This window comes from Macaca thibetana, chromosome 3 (genome assembly GCF_024542745.1).
Source record: "Macaca thibetana thibetana isolate TM-01 chromosome 3, ASM2454274v1, whole genome shotgun sequence".
Taxonomy (NCBI): Eukaryota; Metazoa; Chordata; class Mammalia; order Primates; family Cercopithecidae; genus Macaca; species Macaca thibetana.
The window spans coordinates 166,024,143-166,050,072 of NC_065580.1; the positions used below are offsets into that span (position 1 = coordinate 166,024,143).

General features: G+C 38.9%; 3 protein-coding genes across 6 annotated transcripts in view; 2 read left to right on the forward strand and 1 right to left on the reverse strand.

Annotated features, from left to right (window-relative positions):
- SOD1 (superoxide dismutase 1) overlaps positions 1 to 25,930 on the reverse strand; it is a 1,049,346-nt gene that overhangs the window by 782,099 nt on the left and 241,317 nt on the right. Inside the window, exon 1 of one of the 4 annotated variants that reach the window (XM_050786073.1) lies at positions 10,968 to 10,977. The exons of the other annotated variants lie outside the window; for them this stretch is intronic. The gene's annotated coding sequence lies outside the window, so the exon portion shown is untranslated. Of the gene's footprint in view, positions 1 to 10,967; positions 10,978 to 25,930 lie in introns of those variants that run through there. 4 annotated transcript variants of the gene reach the window in all.
- Positions 1 to 25,930, forward strand: part of TIAM1 (TIAM Rac1 associated GEF 1) — a 1,375,699-nt gene that overhangs the window by 670,841 nt on the left and 678,928 nt on the right. The gene's annotated exons all lie outside the window — the stretch shown is intronic.
- LOC126951705 (keratin-associated protein 11-1) lies at positions 9,023 to 9,484 on the forward strand. Its single transcript, XM_050786110.1, has one exon. It carries the CDS (start codon positions 9,023 to 9,025, stop codon positions 9,482 to 9,484), a length of 462 nt encoding a protein of 153 aa, XP_050642067.1.

The following is a 25,930-nucleotide window of genomic DNA, read 5'->3' on the forward strand; positions in this document are numbered from 1 at the left end:
TGGAAAACAATCTGGTCTGCAAACAATCCATTTAGAAGTCGTCTCTTCAAAAGTTGATTATTTTGAATATGCCCACCACATTTCACTCACTTGTTTGCTTTCCTTTTATATTGATTCTCATTAATTTCTTACCATGCTTGTCTTCTGAATTACTACTCAAAATTCTGAGGATTACCATTACCCTTATATAATATATAATATAATTCTTCATACTGTAATTAGTCATTCCTTGTAGTTCTTCATAGTTATTTTTTAGTTTTCTTTCTTGAGCTTAGTATTTTTTTACATTAGATGTTTTAGTAGGAACCAAAAGTTACTGTGGAATTTATACTGTGTCTTTCTTGGGAAGGAAAGAAGAGTTGGTGGCTGTGTTGACATAAGTAGGGGAAAAAGGATACTGAAGTTAAGAAATGATGTGAAAGATGAGATTAGGTATCAGCCCCAGTTGATTAGTTTCCTGAAGGGTCGTTTTATCAGCCTTTAGTTCTTTTGCTTTTTAGCTAAAGCAATTGCTGGCTTCAGGTTCACTTTATAGTTCAGTATCAGTGATAACTGTGATCAGAAAAGCAAGGACTGAGTAATGCTTTATTATTAGTGTAAGATAACTGACCCTTTTCTCGGGCTGTGACCTTCTTTACCTGTGGCTCAGCAGCATGCAGGGGAAGACACATTGTCTTAAAACACAAAAGATGTTTGCATCCAGTTTGGTCTTCACCCTAAATCATGGGAATTCAGTATCAGCAAGAGACATTCTGAGGAAACCACCTTAGAATATACGATGGATACAGAAAATGGAAGCCTGAGTTGGGAACAATTCACTATTCTCAGCATTGCTACTGGTATTTTATTTTTCCATTGTTAATTTCATCTTCGTTGTCTTCAATCCACCACAAACTGCAAAACAATTTCATTTATGATATAAGACTGTGTCGTCTTCAAAACGCTGATCCGTCGAGACTGGTGAAGTTCCCATAGTCTCCAGTAGAGTCCCTGAGAGCTTCCATGTGCCTGACTACTTCATCTGATGTGGAAAACCCTGAATACACATGTTCTCCACAGGCTCTGGAGCTGCCAAGTGTTTAATTCAGAAATAGAGCCAGAATAAATGAAGACTCTGGAGTGGCTGGAGCTCCTTGAAAGCAGCTGGTCATTAGCCTGATTCACTGCATCAAGCATGTGGGCCTTAGGATGTTGAAGGCATCCACTAGTCTCTCTAATTCCTGCAAGAATCCCCATCCCAGTGCTCCTTGATGAAGAGCTGTCTCTCTACTCTGAACATTTCCAATGATAAAACATAACATTTCAATTTTTATGAACATCAGCTAAGCCCATCTCAGGGATTCCCAGTCCTGGTGTGCTGGCAATTTAGAGAATGATAGTAGCTTATTTTCATGGCCAAAACAATGTTTTCAACCTCATGTCCTCTTCCAGAACTTTCCCACTTCCCCGTCAAGAAGTAGAGTCCATTTTACCTCCCCTTGGTATCTGGATGGGCTTTTGGGATGCCTTGCTATGTAGGGTATAGCAAAATTGATGTTCAATGACTTCCTAGGTCAGAAAAAGTGATATATTAATATATGTTCATATATATTAATATATATTCATATAATATTAATATAAGTGTATATTTATATATTAATATATATTTATCTCATATATAAATATATATCATATTTATATATTGATTATATAGATATATTAATATACATTATATATAAATATACTGACACAATAATACCACATGTTAATTATATTAATAAATTATATATATATTAAGATATACTTATATATTAATATATACTTATATATACTTATATGCTATATTAAGTATATATAAGTATATATAGTATATGCTTATGTAATATATTAATATATACTTACTTATATACTTACATGATATATTAATATATACCATATATTAATATATACTTATATAAATATATACGTATATGATATATTTATGTAAGTATATATTAATATATCATCTCATATAAGTACGTGATATATACTTGTCATATACTTATGTAAGCATATATCAATGATATTAATAGGTACTTACATACTTATCATATAAGCATATATTGATATATTAATATATACTCTCTTGAGGTTCTCACTCTTGGAGCCAGCCTCAGTGTTGGAGAAATCCTGGTGACATAAAGAGGCCATAGGCCATACACAGGTATACCCACAATGGCAAGTATCAGTTGCCACACATGTGAAGAAATGAACCTTCAATTGCAGGCTCCCCATCCATCTGGAGCAGAGAGGAACTGCCCTGCTGCACTTCCTGCAAATTCCCAAGCCACAGAATCCATGGGCATCATAAATGGCTGTTTTATGCTGCTAAGTTTGGGGGTGATTTGTTACAAAGCAATTGATAAGCAGAAGAGGGAGCAGGGTACTTGGAGTGTGTGTGTGTGAATGTGTGTGAATGGGAATTGTTAAATGATCATATTCTCTAAAATACAGTGAATTTTGAAAAATTAAAAAACTGCTTAAAGTATTTATTAATTCGATATCTATGAAGACATTGTATTAAATCATTTAAATATTAATAAACACTGCTGTGATTTTTATCTTGACAATTTTTGTCATTATTTTCGTGTCAACTTCACCATTACAAATATTATTTTAGTTTAACTTTTATATTAACTTTTATTATGTTTATTTATAGTACCTCACTTCAATAAAACTTGCTTAAGCTTCATTTTATGTAATATCCTCAAAATCATGGCTTGAATAAACTAGCCCTATTTTATTAATACATTTAAAAATAAATTCATGACTAATTAAAACTATAAAGGAGTTGTCCATTTACTACCTAAAATTTTCTCCCATTTCACAGTTAGTCCATGTCTTACTTTGTTGAAGAGCATCTTTTGGTTTTGGAAAACAACAATGACACGAAACTGACAATAATATTTGCCAAACTTTTAGTGTTAGGCCACTCTTAGGGACTGGCCTATGTTAAGGAACAAGCATAGTAGATCCACATTACAACGAATACATTTGAAAATCTACCAAGAATCTAGTCGCATTTCAAGACTTTCGTAGTTACTGATTTGACCATTGCAGAAATGGCTTTAAATACCCAAATGTCACTTGCTGGATGCTCAGCTTGTGTACAGGTTTTTTCTTGGGATTGCATGGACAGAGGCATGCATGTACCCTTAGGGGCCTAAGCTAGGAATCAGAAGGCCTGGTTATTATTTCTAATTCTTTCAAATAGCAAGTATTTGGAACCTGGGTGTCTCAACCCGAGTTTCCCGAAAAGCAAAGCTGGAGACAATTTTGGAGTTTTATTCCAGGGACTGCAGCACAAGGGTAGTGAAATAGAAGAGTAGGGAAAGCAACCACAAGAAAGTGTTATCAAGTCAGCCACCACTGCAGGCAGCTCGTGCATGATCCCATGGGACTTCCTGAAGCGAGTTTCATTACTGTATTAGTCCGTTTTCACGCTGCTGATAAATACATACCTGAGACAGGGTAATTTATAAAGAAGAAAAGGTTTGATGGACTTACAGTTCCACATGGCTGTGGAGGCCTCATAATCATGGTGGAAGGCGAAAGGCACATCTCACATGGCGGCAGACAAAAGAGAATGAGAACCAAGCAAAAGGGATCTCCCTTTATAAAACCATCAGATCTTGTGAGACTTATTCACTACATGAGAACAGTACGGGGGAAGCCGCCTCCATGATTCAATTATCTCCTACTGAGTATCTCCCACAATACATGGGAATTACAGGAGCTACAATTGAAGATGAGATTTGGGTGGAGACATGACAAAACCATATCAAGTATTATCTACCTGGAGGACAAAAGCGGGGCATTTTCATCCTTTGCTTTGCATTCTCTGTTACCTACACCTGACCCCACTTCTGGGTGGTACGTATGTGAGTGCAGAGAAAGTTAACATGGACTTTCCTTGCCATGGCATCAGAGAAGACCTAGCAGGAAGCAAGGAGCATGTGAGTTGCCTCAAAGTGAAGGAAGCACTTTGGGACTGCACCATCACCAAACTGGCTTAAGCATGTGCAAAGAGGCTACAGCAAGAAATGAAGTGAGACAGTTTCGAAGTAGTGCATAAGAATGTTTGATGTGCTTGACAAAGATGCTCCCTGGTTTGGACTTGGTTTCTCATCAATCAGATACGAGAATTGTATGAGAGGAATTTAAAATCCAGCACTGGAAGTCTAATTACCAACCTGAGATAGTGCTGGCCTAATGTTACACTCCTAATCCCCCAGACAGGCAGATCAGACCAAGAAGAACTATGTTGAAAGGGCATAAGCACAGGTCAATTAAGCGATGCTGAGAGAAGACCTATCTACTTTGCTTGTCTCCTACATAGATTCCAGTATCCTTACTCCACAGAGTACCTAGTAGGCTCTGAACAATTCTGGATCAGGGAAGGATGATACATCTTGGGAGACTTGGTGCCTTCTCTCTTAGGCCCTGTACATGAACACTACTCATGTCTGGTTACAAATGGGTCTCCCTCTCTTTACTTGGAAGGCCAGGACTGGAGCTCATGACAACTACACATGGGCTTTGCCATATGGTAGTTCGTTGTGCTGAAAAATACTTGGGATTCTACTCACCTTTCTTGACAGCACCCTGATTTTGATCTCCAATGAAGACACACATGAAAAACCACATGAATCTGAAAACAGGCATCGAGAGAGAATGGTTCAATTTAGAATTTTTCAACCTTGACACTGTCCTCTGAGGGTTTATTTTTACACAAGTCATGCAGCTGGTGATTGCTATTTTCAGGTTCTAAAAGCAGCAACTATTTTGCTGGTCTTTGCTTGTTTCTTTCACCTTCTGCTTTCTGCCCTAGAGTTCCGTCCAGCCCAAATTATTCAACCCTTCTTATGATTGATGCTTTTTGAAAAGAATTTGGAAAATGAATTTCAGTTCAGTCTTGTGGTGCAAATCACCCAGCCTCCAGGGGTTTATAATGTCTTGGTTAATAAAGATTCTGGAGATTCAACCCAGAGGTCTGTGTGAAGTTGGAAAGAAAGCAGAACAACTCAGCCAAGATGTATTTAATTTTTAAAACAACCATTAAGTTCCACACTTAAGCTTCTGAATTTCCTTTTTATATTTCTTAAGAGACAATGAATAGCTTCAATTTGAGAGGGTGATCATCGTGAAACAGTGCAGAATGACAGCATTTCATTTCATATATATCAATTTTTTCCACAAGTTCACTATTCCTGCATTCAATGAGGCTAAGTGGTTTTCTCTGAACCGGCGTTGGTCAACATTATTATCAACTTTGTGATGAAAAATATCCTTGCATATCAAACCTCCAGCCTCCCTCACATGCTTAGCTCATTTTACTCTCAAATGCTTGGCCTTGTAAGTGATTGCTATGATTCAGTTTTGAGTGAAAGAATTGCTCATTTCCAGTCTGTGATAATTATTGTATAAGGCTTAGATTGTTCTATACAAACGAGAGCAAATTATCCATCAGTGATGAATATAATGGCTAGTAGTTCCTCGATCTCTCCTCATCGCTCCTATTACCCATCCCCTCACTTCACGCTCTGCAGGCATGAGAATAATAATCTTCACAAAACTTTTTGCTGAGTGAAGTTTCAGGTTGTGCCTAACTACATAGTGATAGCAATTGGCCGTGTAATTTTTTCTTACATTCCAAGGAAAGGAGGATTTATTAACTTCATTGAACAACATTGTCACATTAAAATTGTGTTGAGTTTCATCAAGCTTATGTGACTGTCAGTACATGTTTCTTTACTTTTGCAACTTACAGTGAATGCAGATAAAGAGTCAAAGTGCTTGCATGTGACAATAAAATGCATGACAGTATTAAGTAGCTTGCCTACCTCTGCGCTGCATGGTGTATTTTCAGAGCATAGCAGAGAAGTGTATCGATTTTTCACATTGGCAAGACCTTTATGAGAAATGTTACTCACAAACTCTGAAGTCATTTTAATATAAGACTTCAGAAATAATCTGCTTGTAGTCACAATGTAAGCTGGAGTTTCTTTTAATAATTAATCTAAGGGATCTACTCAACATTTTCCCTCTATTTAGCACCTGAAAAATGGCAGACTCTTTGGAAAATGGGTAAGACTGAAAAATCCATTCACTTGTCTGCTATGCTCTGAAAATTAGTTGTATGCACAGCTATTATACATAATTATGATTTCAAACTATAGCTTGAAGCTATTAATGTTTCTCCATTCTTTTTTGCTTTGTTTGTAGTGACCTTGTATCTTATTCTAAGGATTAAAAATTGTTAAATTGGATACAGAATGAACAAAACATATGAAGTAGTACAGCAGTGCTTGTGACTTACTATCTTATTTATTTCCATTGTTAATCAATTGATGAACCTGGAAGAGAAATGATTATATCCTTTAAAATGTCATCAATGAAGTATTCATTGATTGATTAAAAATAACAAATTCTTGTTCACACTTCAAGGAAGGCATCTCATCATGTTTAAATATCCTCAGTGTGAGTTGGTAGTTCAGAGACTCTGTTTTAGTTAAATCTCAACTTAGTTAAATATAAACTGCATGACCTTGGTGAGCCACCCAACGTCCCTGAACTTTAGCTCCTGCATGTGACATGATACCTACTCCACAGAGTTGCTGTAAGAACTCAGTGAGATGAGTTGCACAAATTTTATTTATTTGTTTTTTTTTGAGACGGAGTCTTGCTCTGTCACCCAGGCTGGACTGCGGTGGCGCCATCTCTGCTCACTGTAAGCTCCGCCTCCCGGATTCACGCCATTGTCCTGCCTCAGCCTCCTGAGTAGCTGGGACTACAAGTGCCCGCCACCATGCCCGGCTAATTTTTTGTATTTTTAGTAGAGATGGTTTTCACCGTGTTAGTCAGGATGGTCTCGATCTCCTGACCTCATGATCCACCTGCCTCGGCCTCCCAAAGTGCTGAGATTACAAGCATGAGCCACTGTGCCCGGCCGAGTTGTACAAACCTTTAACTCAATGCCTGGAAGAGAGTTGTGTGCTTAAAAGACACTAATTTTCTTTTTTCCTGAAGCGATGGAAGAAATTTTCTAGGATCCTTTTATCTGTAATTTTCAGCTTTCAACGGGAAAGAGAAATCAAGACAAAGTAATAACTTATACAATTCTCTGTCATTCCAGGAATGTGGCAGTAGGCCCTGAAACGTTCTCCTTTGCAACTCTACTACTGATTTCAGATTTTGGGCATCCTCACAATGAAGTACTCTTCCATAGTAGCCTGTGAACCTATGGCTGGGAGAAGCCTGTAAACTAGTAATCCATTTTACAACAGGTAAGCCAGGCCCTAGGACCAAGGACTCAGGCCTTCAAACACCAACTGAGATACCCTCTGTGGTGGGAAGAGCGTAGCCACAACATTGTGGAAAGTAGTCATCTCATTAATTTCACCCCGTTCCTGGGAACACATGGTGAATCACTGAGGGAGGGTCAGGACATTGAGGTCTGGTATCTGGGAAGCATGCTATTGCTCACAGCACCCTCTTGTTTGGGTGTGTCGTTAGCTTCCAATTAGGGATTTCTGATGAGTCCTGACATAACGCTGTTTGCTTTGTGGATATTTAAAACGTAGCTTACCTGTAGCCCTCAAATATATGGAAATCCATTTTATCCCCTTGGGCTCCCTCATGTAAGCTAGTTTAAAAATGAGTCAGATCTTACAGCTGTTTTGGGACAGAAATACCACTGACCACTTGAAGCGATGTTGAAGTTGCTTATTTTTGCAGAGTCGAGGCAGTTTATTCATCCGTGTTCAGGTGGACCCAAACGAGCCATCATTCTGGTGTTTAAAATTCATTATATTGCAGTGAGATGAGATAAAATAGAATGATATCCTTGTAGCTTCCCCAAGCATAAAAAGAATAATTAAATATTATAGCACACTCTTCACACATCTCTTCATTACCAAACATTGGTTAAGTGCCTGCTTCCCCCAACTCTGCCTCCCCCTTATCCCTGATGGAGACAATGACCTTGAAGAGCCTTTAGTTTGTCCATAATTAAAATGCATTCTATCTGTAAGTATATGTGTGAAAATAAGTATCTTGTGAACATACTGAACAAATTGGGAGAAAGATACTGTACCCTTTCAAATTAACATTATGATAATTTTAAAAATTAACTAAGCCTTTTCCACTGGCATATTAATGAGATCTGGGAGTCACTATTATCCGTTGTTATTAAATTAAACATTTTAGGAATAAAGTTCATCCAATTTATTTAGGAAGGGTCTTGGCTACAAATACAGCTGCACTTAATTAGCTTCCAATTTGCTTTGTTGTTCTATGTTGCTGGAACATAAAGGGTGGGTCCCAGTGCCCTCTAGCCTTCCCACGGGCATCTTGTTTGAGTCAGTTGATTAATTTTGAGAGCCAGCTCAGACTCTGGATACAAGTCTCTGTGTCCTTTGTTCCTGTCAGGTGTTGTCATTGTCATCTTGAAACATATTCAAGGAGGCACCTTCCCAATGAGGGAATCAGTCACTCCGTTAGGTGTGGTAGAGTGACTGATTAAGTTATGTTTAAAAGATATTAAGTCCAGTAACAAACGAAACAGGGCATGGGCTTGTAATTGGTCCTGGTAGGGAGGGAGAGAGTGTGTGATGGTAGGATGGTGGCATCTTTGGTGTTACTGTCAGGTCAACACTCATCGTAAGCAAGATGAATGAAGGACAACGTGTGGGCTGGGATGACCAATAGCTTTGAAGCTGCCAACCAGCCCTCTTAATCAGACTAAGTACAGTACAGAAGACTTGTGATTTAGTTACCAAACTACTAAACTTTCTTTATGAGGGTGAAGGCTTCTTAAGAGACAATTAATGTGTAGATTCACAAGATGTTCTAAGGCAAGCTGGTCTGAGCCAAAGAAGCCAGGGGGACTGGGGAGAGAGCCCCACCCACCAGCAAGGATATATAAAATCTCAGGAGTCTGAAGTGACATTCACAACTCAGGAGGTAACTTCAGCAAGCTACCTGCAGCCCTCTGTCTGACATCATGTCCTTCAACTGCTCCACAAGAAACTGCTCTTCCAGGCCCATTGGAGGACGCTGCACTGGTCCAGTGACCCAAGTTACCACGACTTCCACCACTGATGCTGACTGCCTGGGCGGCATCTATTTGCCCAGTTCCTTCCAAACTGGCTCTTGGCTCCTGGACCACTGTCAGGAGACCTGCTGCGGGCCCACTGCTTGCCAGCCAACCTGTTACCAGCGAACTTCATGTGTCTCCAACCCTTGCCAGGTGACCTGCTCTCGACAAACTACCTGTGTTTCCAACCCCTGCTCAACTACCTGCAGCCGACCGCTCACCTTTGTCTCTAGTGGATGTCAACCCCTGGGAGGTATCTCCAGTGTCTGCCAACCAGTGGGAGGGGTCTCTACTGTCTGCCAGCCAGCCTGTGGGGTCTCCAGGACGTACCAGCAGTCCTGTGTGTCCAGCTGCCGAAGAACCTGCTAAGTGTGTAGGAGCCAGTGAGCGAATCAAGACTCCACGACCTGCCAGCTGTTTCCAGGATCTTCCAGCATGCTGCTTGTCCCTGAATAGCTCTTCATAGCTGACCCTTCTTCTGACTGCCTGATTGCTGGCTACTAGCCATGCACACGCTGTCTTTGGGACTCTAAAACTTTTCTGGCCATCCCTAAGCTTGTTTTAAGGGTTGCTCACTGGTGCTGTGTATGCCTCTGGATGTATCCAGAAGCTTTACCACCACGCCCCAGTCTCTGATGCTTTTGACATGTTTTCACCTTGCTGCTGTATCTCCTGGCCTCTGCTTTTGTGTCTCTCAAAAATGGAGCTTGTCTTACCATGTATTTCTCAATAAACCTGCATTAGTTGGCATTGCAAATGTATGTCTCAGCAGAGTTCTTTTTTTAAAATTTCAACTTTTAATTTAGATTCTGGGGGGTACATGTGCAGGTTTGCTACAGTGGTAGACAATGTGATGCTGAGGTTTGGGGTACAATTGAACCCGTCTCTCAAGTATTGAACACAGTACCCAATAGGTAGTTTTCCAACCCTCTTCCCTCTTCCTCTCTCCCCGCTCTTGCAGTTGCAGCGTCTATTGTTTTTATCTTTATGTCCACGTGTACCTAGTGTTTAGTTCCTACTTATTGGTGAGAATAGGTGGTATTTGATTTTCTCAACAGAGCTCCTTGTTTGCAAGAGTCTTTGCTGATCAGGGTCAGAATTTTTTTTTTTTTTTTTTTTCCTGAGCCTAGAATATGGGCTTAATCATTATGCCCTGTGACCAAACAAAGGACTATCTTATATTTTACTTGTTCAGAGAGAGTCTTCAGCTGTGTGGTGAAGTAAGGGTTATGATATTTTTCTTTTCTTCTTTTTTCTTTTCTTCTGTTCTCTTTTCTTTTCTTTTCTTTTTTTGAGACGGAGTCTTGCTCTGTTGCCCAGGCTGGAGTGCAGTGGCACGATCTTGGCTCACTGTAAACTCTGCCTCCTGGGTCCAAGCAATTCTCCTGCCTCAGCCTCCAGAGTAGGTGGGATTACAGATGTTCACCACTCTGCCTGGCTAATTTTTGTAGTTTTAGTAGAGACAGGGTTTCACCACATTGGCCAGGCTGGTTTGGAACTCCTGACCTCAGGTGATCTGCCGCCTCGGCCTCCCAAAGTGCCAGGGCTATGAGATTTCTAGGAGTAAATTGTCTTCTATGCCTCCTTCAATTTCTAGGGACACATGGAATAACTTTCATGTAGGAAAAAGAAAAGTTACTCAGAAAACCAGGTATTTCAGAAAGGTGTGCCGGGAAGGGAGCAGCGGGATCACTGAGAGGTGCTGAGTCTTATTTAGTTAAAGGATCACAATAGTAACCTTTGGAAAACATCCTCCATGATCAACCGGGATGGAAGGAGAAGGAGAAAGGAAGGGAAGTCACTTTTCAGGCCCCGAAATTCATCACATCAAAAGAGTGGCTCTAGCTTTATACCCCCTTGCTCCTGGTGGTAGACTGGTAGAATCGCCCAATCGGGTATACCAGTTGATTGGTCGAGTCAGAGCCCTGAGAAAATTAAAGCTCTGAGTTTTAGTAAATCTGGGCAGGAGAGACTTAAAAAGAAGCTTAAAAACCTGTTGGCTTATATTACTACTTAGCCATACTTCTTGCTTGCTCTTCCCTGGAACTCGTGTACTAAATAAAACAAACCATCTGGATAGGTGGAGGTTGACACGCTAAGTCCTTTTGCCATTTTTTTTTTTTTTTTTTTTTAAAAGAAAGTGAAGACTGGCTACCAACTGGTTTGCTTTTGCCCTTCTCATTTATTCTGTCCAGAAAAACATCTTGATTTTCTTTTCAGAGTTGCTTAAGGAGATACAAAAGCACATGATTTTTACACAAAATGGAGACATATGAGGTACACATGCTGTCAACAATGGGTAACTTTTTAGAAACAGGAATGCTGGTGCCTCGTGGATAATTTGATCTCACTCTGTGTTGTCAGTGCAAAATGGATCTCTTATTTCTCTGATGGTTTTTCAGAGGCAAAAGGTATAGATGATTTCCGTATAGATGCAATATTTTTAATTTTTCCAATTGATGACTATACTCTTAGTATTCCCCTAATAGGATCATGTTAGTATGTACAGCTCATGGTAATATTTCAACAAAGCAAGACATGGTTTTTAGTCTATATTAGTTTCATGCCCTCTCTTTTTAAAAGAAGAACTCTGGCTTTTGGAAATGCTCTGATTTATTTTAAAATAGAAATCACTAGGGGAACTCTACCTTGCCCTTTCAAAGCTGTTATTACATGATTCTCATTTGTTATTTATTTTAGTTACTTCACATATAATTTGGAAAATTCCCACTTTTTAAGAAGGTGACAGATTAATTTTTTTTTAACTTTCAGCTTTCTAGATTTCAATAAAAAATATAAAGACAGAGGTACCTTCTTTATCTTTTTATTTAGATGGTTACTTGGCTCTAATAGATAACTTTTCTATATTAATAATATATAAGAACATAGCCTTTACGGTCAGATATGAACAAGCTTTTGTGTGGACTATTTATTGTGACAATGTGAACATTTAAGGCTGTGGTAGCTGTCTTGCAAAGCTATTTTCTTGCCTTCATTTCTGTTTGGGGAATCATCTTCTCTGCTATTAGAGCTATTCTATTTGTACTTGAACTTTGGAAGTTCTCTCCATTCTTCGCCTTAATACATAATAAATTGTAAAGTTTCAAAGTTTGCTTTTGAGAACAGTCTTTTAAAAGACAGGGCAGTGATGATTTCTTTCTCTTCATTTACGGCCTAGAAATGCAATTTGTATCCAATATCTCACAGCTGCAGGGAAGGAGCATAACTTTTCCTGGTTCTGCCACTTGGGTGCAGGGTTTGTTGATATTTCTAAGCCTTAGTTAGCTCATCTGTGTGTGAACCGTAGATAATGGTAGCATCTCACACCTTTGTTTTCAGGAGTAAATTGAGGTAATATACATGTAACCCAACTGTCAGCTGAGCCATCCTGTCATTTAACATTGAAACAAAAATAGCTCTCTTATCTCCTTGTGCTGTTTGGTGGAAGTCTTGGCTGCTCCCAATATTTCCGAGGAATCTGAGAGTAGAGAGGTTGGGGAAAGATGTCTAACTTGTTTCTTATCTTCTTGGACTCTGAGCTTCTACTTTAGAAGAATTGGTTCATTTCATGAATTTTCTTTCTATTTTATGGCCGGCTTCTGTTCAGACTGCCGTGATTCAGATATTTACACTTCCTTTCCATGATTTTCACTACGATCCACTTACACAAGGCATTTGTGTTTCTAACACTTTTATAGAAAGTTTGAGGCCGGGCGTGGTGGCTCACGCCTGTAATCCCAGCACTTTGGGAGGCCCAGGCGGGCGGATCACGAGGTTAGAAAATCGAGACCTGGCTAACACGGTGAAACCCCGTCTCTACTAAAAATACAAAAAAATTAGCCAGGTGCGGTGGCAGGCGCCTGTAGTCCCAGCTAATCGGGAGACTGAGGCACGAAAATGGCGTGAACCCGGGAGGTGGAGCTTGCAGTGAGCCCAGATCGTGCCACTGCACTCCAGCCTGGGCGACAGAGAGAGACTCCGTCTCAAAAAAAAAAAAAGAAAGAAAGTTTGAGGACACAGAGAACATTTATACTCTAGTGATGATAACAACTTAAATCTAATTTAAATTTTTTTATCATGATAAAATATGTATGTAGCATAAAAGTTGTCATTTTAAGTATTTTCAAGTGTATAATTCAGTGGCATTAAGTAAATTCACAATATCAGGTCACTATTTCCAGAAGTTTTTCTCCATCCCAGACTGAAGTCTCTCGGCCATTGTCTTCGGGACGTTATCTCAATGTCCCAGCTCAAAATCCAATTTCTCCCTCTTTTTCTCCCTTCTTTTCCTCCCTCCCTTCTTCCCTTCCTGCCACCTTCTCTCACCCTCTCCTTTCTCTATTTTCTCTCTTCGACTCCTTTCCTCCCTCTCTCCCTTCTAACTTTCTTTCAACAAACATTAGAATACCTCTCATGTTCCTGTTATCCCAGCACTTTTGGAGGCCAAGGCAGGTGGATCATGAAATCAGGAGATTGAGGTCATCTTGGACAACATGGTGAAATCCCGTCTCTACTACAAATACAAAAAAATTAGCCAGGCATGGTGGTGCATGCCTGTAGTCCCAGCTATTCGGGAAGGTGAGGCAGGAGAATCACTTGAACCTGGAGGTGGAGGTTGTAGTGAGCCAAGATTGTGCCACTGCACTCCAGCCTGGTGACAGAGCGAGACTCTGTTTCAAAAAAAAAAAAAAAAAAAAAAAAAAAGAATACCTCTAATGTTTCAGTTTCTATGCGAGGTGCTGGTTATGCAGTGGAAAACAAAACCATTACTATTCCTGCTCTCCTGAAGCTCACAGTTGGGTTGTGAAGGACAAACTCACTGATTCTTCACTATTTTCTCCTATATGTTTTGCTCCCCTTAGGGCTTCACATTTTACTTCCAAATGCCTTACTTTTCTCCATTGTATATAAAGGCTTACCAAGATGCTACATCTTGCAAGTTCTCAGTGAAGGATGGACGGATATTCTATCCTTTTACTTATATGTTGCTTGCTTATAATGACACTATGATGAAAGCTGAAAGTATAACCTACCTTTGGAATATCTGACTTTAAATCTGAGCGGTCTAAAGCTTATAAGACTCAAAAGAAGGTATTGAGATTTGGTCAAATAGCAGGAATGAATACTTTACACATTGGGACACAGCCCAGAACAGTCCCTTTAAAGCTATCCATGTAGATAGATAAAGGTGGGCTCTGATCTTCGACTTCATCCTTGGTAAATACCTAGGCTTGGTCTTTTTAGATTTTTTGAAAACTCCTACCTGTGCTTAGGAGTTTGTAAATGGCTTCCTATTTGAAAGGCTTTGTGTTTGCTTTTATAAGTCTGAAAGCTTTACTTATTAGGATCTCTCACTTCAATCTCTTTTGTAAACTGTGCTTTCCTGTGTTTAACTGCCTGATGGGCATGTTCAGAGAGATGCCTGGAGTAATACTCAAAGAAATTGTCTTTTTTTTTTTTTTTTTTTTTTTTTGAGATTGAGTCTTACTTTGTTGCCTAGGTTGGAGTGCAGAGGCGTTATCTCGGCTCACTGCAACCTCCGCTTCCCGGGTTCAAGCAATTCTGCCCCCTCAGCCTCCCAAGTAGCTGGGATTACAGGCACTCCCCACCACGGCCAGCTAATTTTTTTTATGTGTATATTTTTAGTAGAGACGGGGTTTCATCACGTTGGCCAGGCTGGTCTCAAATTGACCTCAGGTGATCTGCCTGCCTTAGCCTCCCAAAGTGCTGGGATTACAGGCATGAGCCACTGTGCCTGGCTAATATTCAAAGAAATTTTCCAAACTCAAATTGTTATAATATCTATTATATTAATTAGACATGATTTGTATGAAACAATTATGATTGGGAACCAGTACCTATTAGCACAAGTGAAAAGCTATTATAAGCAAATATGATTGCTTTGTGTAAGTTGTTCTGTGCCCTATTATAAAAATAGATGATATAATAAGAATATGTAATAATTACATTAATGATAGTTGCTGGTTCCTGTGAGAAAGACAGATGATTACTCTTTTTTATTTTTATTTTTGGGACAGAGTCTTATTCTGTAACCCAGGCTGGAGTGCAGTGGTGCGATTATGGCTCACTGTAGCCTCAACCTCCCAGGCTAAAGCGACCCTCCCAGACAGGTGATTACTCTTGATCCAGAACTCGATGTGGTCTAGGGTAGAATTTGTTTAGTGATGTATGGATTTCTTAGCTGTATACTTACCACCAAAACAAGTTATTAAAATTTCTTCATGAAAAAGACTATAGTTTTGGGTCTGAAACTCTAGCCCCTAAACCACCTTTCTCTTTCGTGAAAACATTTTTTAAATGACTATGGAAATATTCTTAGGAACACATCAATTGCAATGGCAGAGAAAACTTTCACAAAAATGAAATATTCTTTTGCTAAAAACTCTCATCATACTAATTTTTGCGTCTTGGTTAATGGTGTTGCCATCTTCCATGTCATGTAGAATTGAAATCTTGTTATTAGTTTTTCTCCTCTTTTCCTGTAACTTGACATATTTAATTAAATACCAAGAGCTATTGTTTCTTCTTAGTAACCGTAACAATTCTTTTGGTGATTTTCTTAGCGTTTCCTCTGCCTCTACCTATGGTGGGCAGCCATTACCTTATACTGGGGTCCATCATAAGCCCCTAACTGATCCTAGTGTTTCTCTTGTCTGCCTCGTCCTCTCTGCATAACCCTAGCAGAACTATCTGGATTAGTTTGCTGGGACTGCCATAACAGAGTACTACAAACTGGGTGGCTTAAACAACTAATTCAATAGTCTGTTCATCTTTCTTTTTCCATGATAAAGAATAAACTATGGAAATAAAATTCACTGGAAAGTGAAGTGAATTTACCCCCAAAATTTACTCCATGAACAAAAGTTATAGTTATAAATCCTGGGATTAAGGGTTGCATTCCTTTTCAAATTGATTTGATTAAGCAGAGGAAATAATTTAATCTTTTCATTAGCTCTTGCCAAGATAATAATTCATTGACTCTTCCCTTATCTCTGTACATGATTCTGGAATGAGCTTGAAAAATGTTTCTCTTTCAAGAAAAACCTGCAAATGATCTGCAAAGCATATGTAGTATTCTTGTAGAAATCAGAAACTTTAGAAGAGGGAAAACATTCTTTTAGAAAAGTCACAGGACTTGGAATGGGTGGGCTGGTATTGAATTCAGTTCTAGCATATTGACAGTAAGTTAAGTTGTTTGATCTCTCAGTCACTGTCTCCGCCTGTGTAAATGAGGATAGTAATGCTAATTTCAAGTATTAGCTAAGGTTGAGGCTCATTGTTATAAAAGATAGACTGTGTAAATGTCCAAGATGAAAGGAACATGCACTTTGGATTCTAAGCATTGCTACCACGAGAGAGAGAGAGAGAGAGGGAGTTTATGCACTGCGCCATTACTTCTATTCCTACGAACTTAATTCATGAGAAATAGTCATAAGTGTGCATAATTAATTACATTGAGATAGTTTATTGTATGCTTCTTATTATATCAAAAATTAGAAAGCACATAAATATCTTGCCAGTAGTAGAGTGGTTAAATAAATCATGGGAATGTCTATACAAATGTAGCCATTGCAACAATACTAAGGATCTGGAAATATTCTTGTTTTTAAAGGAAACATGCAATTAAATAAGACAATATACTTGTAATTTTGTAAATGTATGACAATTTTGTAAATGTACATATATAATAAGATGAATACACAAAGTTGTTAACAACAACAACAGAAGGATAAACTGTGTAGTCCTCGTGGCTTCACCCAACGGGAGTTTATTTCCTGCTCATTTCAAGCCTCGAATGGCTATTCCGGTTAGTGGGTAGCTCTTCTTCAATATGACTTGAGGACATAGGCACTTTCTGTCTCATGCCTCTTGTAGCTTCAACTCATGGCTTCCAGTGTGGCTGCAGAAGGTCAAAGAGCAGGGGGACCACACATAGGAAATTTCTGTGAGCTGCCTTGGAAGTGACCCCTACGGCTTCTGCTCACATTTCATTGGTAAGTTTCCGTTCACGTGGCTACTCTTGAAAGGAGTCTGGTTCATATGGTCTTGATGTGGGCAAAGGAAGAAGAGAAAATGGGTTTGGTGAAGAGCTAGTTTGTGTCCGCCATCCCTGATAATGTGACTGTGAGAATGAAAGAGTGTGAAATTAAAGTGTGACTCACAGTAGGCACTCTAAAAGTGTTGGCTGAATCTGAACTAGAATTCTATTTTCATCTGCCCACCAAAGGAGCCCTGTTTTAGGAAACAAGAATTCACAGGAAGGGATTCATCTGGGCACTAATCTAATAAATTCAGGGATTGTGTATAGCAGTTAAGGATCCATCTGTCTAGGAGGCATTATTTTTTAAATCCCAGGGAACATACTTCCATTCTAAAATTGAGACTTTAGCAATTAGTGCTTATTTAAAAGGAGCTAATTCTGGTAATGTCTGTAATAATAATTTAGATATTTCTCACTTGAAATAAAATAGGAATTGACCAGAAAATAACTCCATAAGTGAAACTAAGGCACATAATTTTTCTATTTCTTTTTATTGTGCATAAACCGCATAATATCATCTTACATTATCTAGGTCTGTCCCTTATTTTCATAGTGTAACAATAGTTTTTGTAAGATATTATTGCCGGAAGACACCTTAGAACTAATTTAATACAACCCCCTCATTTAATGAACAAGGAAATAGGGAGGGAGTGATTTTGTTGTCCAATAAAAAACGACAGGCTGGGCGTGGTGGCTCATTTCTATAATCCCAGCACTTTGGGAGGCCGAGGGGGGCAGATCATGAGGTCAGGAGTTTGAGATCAGCCTGGCCAATATGGTGATACACTGTCTCTCCTAAAAATACAAAAATTAGCTGGGCGTGGTGGTGGGCGCCTGTACTTCCAGCTACTCCGGAGGCTAAGGCAGGAAAATCGCTTGAACACAGGAGGCAGAGGTTGCAGTGAGTTGAGATCATGCCACTGCACTCCAGCTGGGCAACAGAGCAAGACGCCATCTCAAAAAAAAAAAAAAAAAGAAGACAGTAATAGAACCATAAGTGACTTCTGATTGAGGGATTTTTACTATAAATGTGAAGGCAACACTGTTCAGATTTTGTGGCTGAATAGTGTTGCCTTCATATTTAGAGTAAAATATTCACATTTTCTAATGAGTTACTAGGTAAGCAGATTTTCCAGGGGTGCTCTATTTCCTGTTAGATTCTATACTCTTTGACAAGGGCCTCCTCTATACCTGTTTCATTTAGCAAAACAATTATTTTTTATTTTTCTGAAATTCAAACGTTACTCAGAGTCTTATATCTGTTGCTAAGATATAAACGACAGATAGAAGATATCCTGCTCATAAACGCAAATCAAAACCATAATGAGATACCATCTTATGCCAGTTAGAATGGCGATCATTAAAAAGTCAGAAAACAACAGATGCTGGAGAGGATGTGGAGAAATAGGAACGCTTTTACACTGTTGGTGGGACTGTAACCTAGTTCAACCATTGTGGAAGACAGTGTGGCGATTCCTCAAGGATCTAGAAATAGAAATACCATTTGACCCAGTGATCCCATTACTAGGTATATACACAAAGGATTATAAGTCATGCTACTATAAAGACACGTGCACACTTATGTTTATTGCGGCACTATTCACAATAGCAAAGACTTGGAACCAACACAAATGTCCATCAGTGATAGACTGGATAAAGAAAATGTGGCACATATACACCATGGAATACTATGCAGCCATAAAGAAAGGATGAGTTCATGTCCTTTGCAGGGACGTGGATGAAGCTGGAAACCATCATTCTGAGCAAACTATCACAGGGACAGAAAACCAAACACTGCATGTTCTCACTCATAGGTGGGAATTGAACAATGAGAACACATGGACACAGGGTGGGGAACATCACACATGGGGACCTGTCAGGGGGTGAGGGGCTGGGGGAGGGATGGCATTAGGAGAAATACCTAATGTAAATGACGAGTTGATGGGTGCAGCAAATCAACATGGCACATGTATACCTAGGTAACAAACCTGCACGTTGTGCACATGTACCCTAGAACTTAAAGTATAATAAAAACAATTAACTACCATAAAAAAGAAGATATCCTGCTCATAACACATATCACATATCCTGCACATAAATCTATGCAGGAAACTTATTCTATGTTGTACTTAAGGGAACTGTTTTTACTCTGGAAGGCTCGGCTGGCTCTCTAACCACAAAGGCCTGGCCCACTCCTCCTGATGTCTGTCCTGTTCTGTTTGATGTGACCTCCACAATCCTTGGGGGCTTACGATGGCAGAGGAAGGCTGAGCTGGCATAGCAATGAGTACCTGCAAATTGGTAGGCGGGGCTAGTTGACGAGTCCGCCATCTCCTGTCTCAGGATCCTATTGCTTGTTTTCTTTATCACCTCAGGACATTGTCACAAGATCTCACCATCCCTGTGCCATGTCACATTCTCACTGTTACTGGCTTTGGTCTTGTTATTTTTTTTTTTTATTTTTTTTTTTAGTATAGTCATATCCCATTTAGGACAAGTATTTGGGATATACTCATACTAAAACATTTTTGTTATTTGAACCTCACATGTAACTGGGATCCTGTATTTTATTTGTAAATTTCTGCAAACATCTTTTTTGATGTAATATTAACAGTGGCACAGAAAAAAGTGTTCAGTAGGGCAGATGTTTGAGAAATTCAGATCAGTTAATTTAACATGATTTGTTTCCTTTGTCATCTCAGATATTTAATATTGTTACCACATACTATGAATCTCTGGCTGGACATACTATTCAATGTGTGTGTGTGTGTGTATATGTATGTGTATATATATACAATATATGTATATATGTATACTATATATACGTGTATATACATACTTATATACATATATGTATATAAGTATATACACACATATATAATATATATACACATACACACACACATATATACACACACACACGCACACATTAGAACTACAGAACCCATGTATCTGGAGTTTCTAGTGAGACTATTGTTCTGTGAAAGGCATTTTGGAAAAGACTGGGGAAGAGGAGTGCCAGGTGCCTCAGAGAAACTGGCCCGTGAGATGGATTCCACTCTTTTTCTAATGTGAGATATGGGTGAGAAGACCAAGACACATGAATTTTAAGAAGGAAGGTGGAAATATCCATGTGACTTGTGCAATAGCCAGTGTAGCATAATCCTGAAGGATCATAACATTATTTTATCGTCTACATTCTGTGATATGAAGGGTCAGACAGGCTGGTTGATCAAATTCTGCTCTGATTCAAAGTTAAGGCTGCCAAGCTCTCCAGTGTTCCATATGTGCTGCTAAATTAACATGTCGAGGCCATGTTTTATTGTGAGTGGTTCTCAATGAAATTCTTTGAGGTTGCCCGTATCTCTGATGCAACTGTAATTGAAAATGCAAAATACATTTATGAGCAAGTACAGCTGACTGAGTTGTGTAATGTGCTGATGGGAGACGCTGTCCTTTCAAAGCGAGATGTGACATTCTAATGCCAAATAAACCAATTGCAAAACACCAAAAACCTTTGGCGTTTTAGAATATTTTTCTAATTCTTTTTTTTCCAGAGAACTCATTTCTGAGCAGAGTCTATCAAGTGAATGATTTTTCAAAGCTGCTGACTGGTCTCTTCAGGGTCATAGGGAAAATTGATGGTTTATGATTAGATTCTCCTCCTACTCCTTTCCTTTTGTTATTTCTTATTTGATGGCTTTATTTTCTCATTTCATTTTCTAAATTTGCATATCTCCCAGAGAAGAAATGCATAAGATGACCTCAGGAGGCAAATTGAAAAGGGAGTTTTCAGTAACTCTGAGATGTCATTTACACATTTAAAATGACAGAGTACTAGAATAACTTTACGGTTTAAATCAATTGTTCAGCTAATTATTCATTCATCTGGTGAATATTTACTGAATATCTGATAGTAATTGGACAATGTCTCTTTGAAGTTTCTAATATAGTAAGGAAGCAGATATGTAAGTAACCAGTTAACATGAAATAAGTACCACAATAAATAAGCATATGTATAAGCATATGTAAAGTGCTGTGGATCTATAAAGTTAGGAGAATCGATTTTTCTCTGGGGTGGAGACTTATGGGAAGATTTCCTAAAGAAAATAATTTGAACTGGGTCTTAAAGAATAGATGAGATCACGAGGCCCACAAGGTAAAGGCAGGAGAAGTGATGTCGGATGGGGCAGAATGAGGGGAAAAAAAGTAGCTTCTCATAGGTGAAACAGCAAGTCCCAAACTGTGGGGACATGAAAGCTGACACTGAGTTTTGGTGTGGCCCCAACAATGCTTATTGTTTTTGGAGTCAGTGTGGCTCCACAATAACATTATTGTGGGTAAATACACACACACACACACACACCACACACACACACACACACACACATACAGGGTCTCCCTCTGTCACTTACGCTGCAAAAGTGCAGTGGCATGATCACAGCTCACCGCAGCCTCAAACTCCTAGCAATCCTCCCACCTCAGCCTCCCAAGTAGCTGGGATTACGGGTGCACACCACCATGCCCAACTAACTTTTCTAGAGATGGAGTTTCACTATGTTGCCCAGGCTGGTCTCAAACTCCCGGACTCAAGCAATCCACTGGCCTCAGCTTCCCAAAGTGCTAGGGTTACAGGCATGAGCCACTGCACCCAGCGTAGTGGGTGAATATTAAGGAAGGAATACGAAGTGCAAGTCAATAATCTCTATGTTGGGTATTTTGAATGTCATGTGATGAGTTTGGTTTTTGAAATGTAACTAATAAATTATCATGAGGGAGTGTTTAGAGTTGTCTTTTCTTGATGACCAGAGGTCCCAGTGATGTTGGAGGTGAAGGGTGACCTCCAAAAGAACTGGCACTTAAAAATGGTTTTGAAATTTCTATTCTGGAAGACTGGGTGGATAGTGTGACCCTTATCAAGAGAAGGAATGTGGTCAAAGGATAAATGTAGTGGGTGATAGATGATCATTTTTTCTTTAGAGCTTACTGCATTTGAGACTGAGGCAGAACATCCACGAGGGTACGATCAGGTGAGCAATTGGGTCTTTGGGTGTATATGCTGCACTATTCCAACATGGTATTTTTTCTATGGGTTAATGGATAGGTTTGATTAAACACTGAGATTTATGTGGAGACTGTCTCGTGACCAAGTTCTATGTATTTCTATTGATCACTTGCTGCATCTAGAAATAAATTGACACCATTTCCCCCACAAATCATTCGTATGTTTTGGATACTGTGAAATACTAGGCTGACAATGGCTTGACAGTAGCCTTCACAAAGGACAAAGTAATCAAGTTGTTGCATAAAGCGTAGTCCCTTGAGAAATAACAAAAGTGAATGGGTTTCACAGCCCTACCCATTCTTTGAAAACAGTATACATGTCCTATAATTTGTTGCTTTAATTCCTCCTCAAAATTAAGTAAATTTCTTACTGAACTAGGAAATATTGCTACTTAAGATTATAGAAAGGGAGTTTTCAATCAATTAGTGTGCACACTACAAAGGAAGGTCCTTAGGTGGGGACACACTTTTTAATGAGGGAAAAGATACAGATGTCTGTAGGCAGAAGGTGACATCAAACTCCAGGAATTTGTTCTTCCCTTCACACCGTATCTTTCTCTCCTGACTGAAAGAATCACAACTCTTTCTCTGGAAACTTGCTTTTGTACTTTTTTTTTTTTTTTTTTTAGACGAAGTTTCACTCTTTTTGCCCAGGCTGGAATGCAGTGGTGTGATCTCAGCTCACTGCAACCTCCACTTCCAGGGTTCAAGCAATTCTCCTGCCTCAGCCTCCCAAGTAGCTGGGATTACAGGCGTGCGCCACCACACCCAGCTAATTTTGTAGTTTTTTTAGTAGAGACGGGGGTTTCACCATGTTGGCCAGGCTGGGCTTTTGTACTCTTAGGGGACCGATAACTTGCTCAAAACCTTGGTGTTGCAGTTTTATTATAGAAAAATATATGGGCGCAATGTCTTCCCTTCTGAGTCATCACTGGAACCCTCTTCCCTTAGCTTCTGAGGTCTGCAGCTTTGGATCATGGCACTTTCTTTTGAAATCAGCAGCTATGGAAGAGTTTGCAAGTAGATCTGGAATCTTCACAATCTTCTTTGGCTGTACCTTGAGATCTATGGCTGTACCTTGAGATCTATATTTCTGTAACATTGTTTCACGTATTTTTTTATTCAGTGCGAAGAACCCAGATGTTTTTCATCCATGACATACTTTGCATAATATTGAAAGATAAAACTAGTTTCCCAAATACTTTTTAAAAAATATCAGCATTTTTTTCCTCTTCCCTTTTCATCTTTTCTTTTTGCTTTCTCAGTTTCTGTGCATAATCTTATATTTCTTGATAAAAGTAATGACACCAATTCAGTCGACAAGGTTGGCACATCTTGTCATTTATTTGAATTTTTCATATTTTGCCTCTAACTACTGCCACTTGCACAAAGGAAAATAGTTATTCCACAGCAGGCATGCTGACTAAACGTATCAGAGCAGCATTATGTGGAACTCTAATTCCGTGGATTATCAAAAAGAAATACTCCTCCTTTCTCTTTTATCTCCCCATCAAAAAAATTCCAGGTAAAATATATGTGAAAAGTGCTGAGTGAAGGAAAGTTAAGCTGATTTCTTTCTTGTATGTTCTATTTCAGTCTTAATGTGCTGATGTACATTGTGAATCTCTCAGTGTGAAATGTACCTTGAAATAAATCCCAAACATTTTTTCTTCTAGAATATCTTGAAGGACCAGAGTCTAGTTAAACGCATTCTCTAAAGTCATGCATCAAAATACATATATACTCAATCTGACATGGGTAATATTTGTTAAAATGTACCTATGTTAGTTAGCTAAACTACTTTTTTTTTTTTTAGTTATCAAGGTGTATCCAATCTTGCTATTTTAAAATTTTAATTGTATAAGAGAGAGTTTTTCAGATTTTAGGGTTCAATCTTAGTGTATCTCCTCCGTCCTTGTGCCAAGCTAATAACAGTTTCTTATAGTCTCTTTCAATATAAGTGGTTTATATCATCAGAGGATTTTATCTGAACTCATATTAGTACAATATGTTTTGGTGATTAATCCAATTGTGTGTGTGTGTGTGTGTGTGTGTGTGTGTGTGTGTGTGTGTGTTTAACCAATTTTAATTCTGGAATGTTTTTGTTAGATTTCATGTAGGATAAATCCTACCTGGTGCAAAGATGAGGCTCTCAGTTGTTGCTAGTTCTTTTGTAGAAAAAAAAGATGTACCAAAGCATGCAGAAAGTTATGCTACATGGAGAAGCCAGAAAAAGCATAATATATCTCAGTATACAGGAATGCAATGATTTTTTATAGCAAATTCAAAGTAGGAAAGGATTTAAGGAAATATGACAAAATTGATAAGGCATGGTGGACACCATTTAACATAGGCTGATGCTTTCTCAGCATTTTCCTCATGTGCCCTTATGTGCCTGCATTGAGACCAGCTTGACCTAGGCCTTGATTCTTTCATACCTGACTGTTATAATAGCTGGCTAATAGGGTTACCTAATTATAACCCCTTATCCAAATTAATATTCTTACTATGCCATTGTGATCTCATAGTCATTCTTTTAGAGGTCATTATCATTTATGGAAATCATCAAGATGTAATGAACAGAATGTTGGATTTCAAGTAAAAAATTCATATTCTTGGGAGCCACTTATGAGCTGCATAACCTTGAGTAGGTTACTTACCAACTAAAGGGGAATCCATTTCTACCTATAACATTTATATAATAATACATTTGCTGCCTAATTCATAAGTTTGCTGTGGGATTTAAATGAGATAATATGCGAAGGCCTTTCGTAAACTTTGGAACAAAACAGACCTGTAAAGTACTATTGTTGCTCAATAAAGTATTGTGTGTATATATATATATTTTAGGCTGACAATCAATGCCCTACTGGGCCACAGTTACTTTTCCAGTCTATATATGACCATTTGTTTATAGGAACAGGACAATTCATTCAAAATCGGAATTTATCTTTGAATGCCCTGGGTTTTCACACCTAAACATCTTTTCTCGTTCCCTTTCCTGCTGAGTTTCCTCCCATTCCTCAAAGTGGCATTGAGATGCTGTATTTCCATTATGCCTTCTGTATTAGTGTCCTAGGTCTGCTGTAATAAACCACTACTGACTGCATGGCTTAAAACAACAAAATTCATTCTCTCGAAGTTGTGAGGCCAGAATTCTGAAACCAAAGTGTAGGCAGGGCCGCGCTCCCTTAGAAGGATGTAGGGGAGAATCTTTCTACGCCTCTTTCATCTTCTGGGAGCTTTAGGTGGTATCTGGCTTGTGGCAGCATCACTCCAATCTCTAGCTCTGTCTTCACATGGCCTTGTCTTGTGTCTCTTTGTCTCTTCTTTTTCTGTCTGTTATAAAGATACACATCATCAGATTTAGGGCTCATTCTAAATCCAGGATGATATCATCTCAAGATCCTTAGCGACATTTGCAAAGACCCTATTTCCAAATAAGGCCATATTCATGGGTACTGGGGGTTAGGATTTTAATATGTATTGTTGGGGCTGGTATAACCTACTCCATCTCCCTTGATCACTCTAGTCTGATTTTTTTGGAAAGCATTACATCTAAGGTTAAACATGATGTACCACCTTGGAACCACTGGGAGGACAGTACTTATAACAAACTAATTACATAAGCAAATTGGGAGGACCACCTAGGAAAAGTTTAGCATTTAGTTCTTTTAATTTAATTGTTA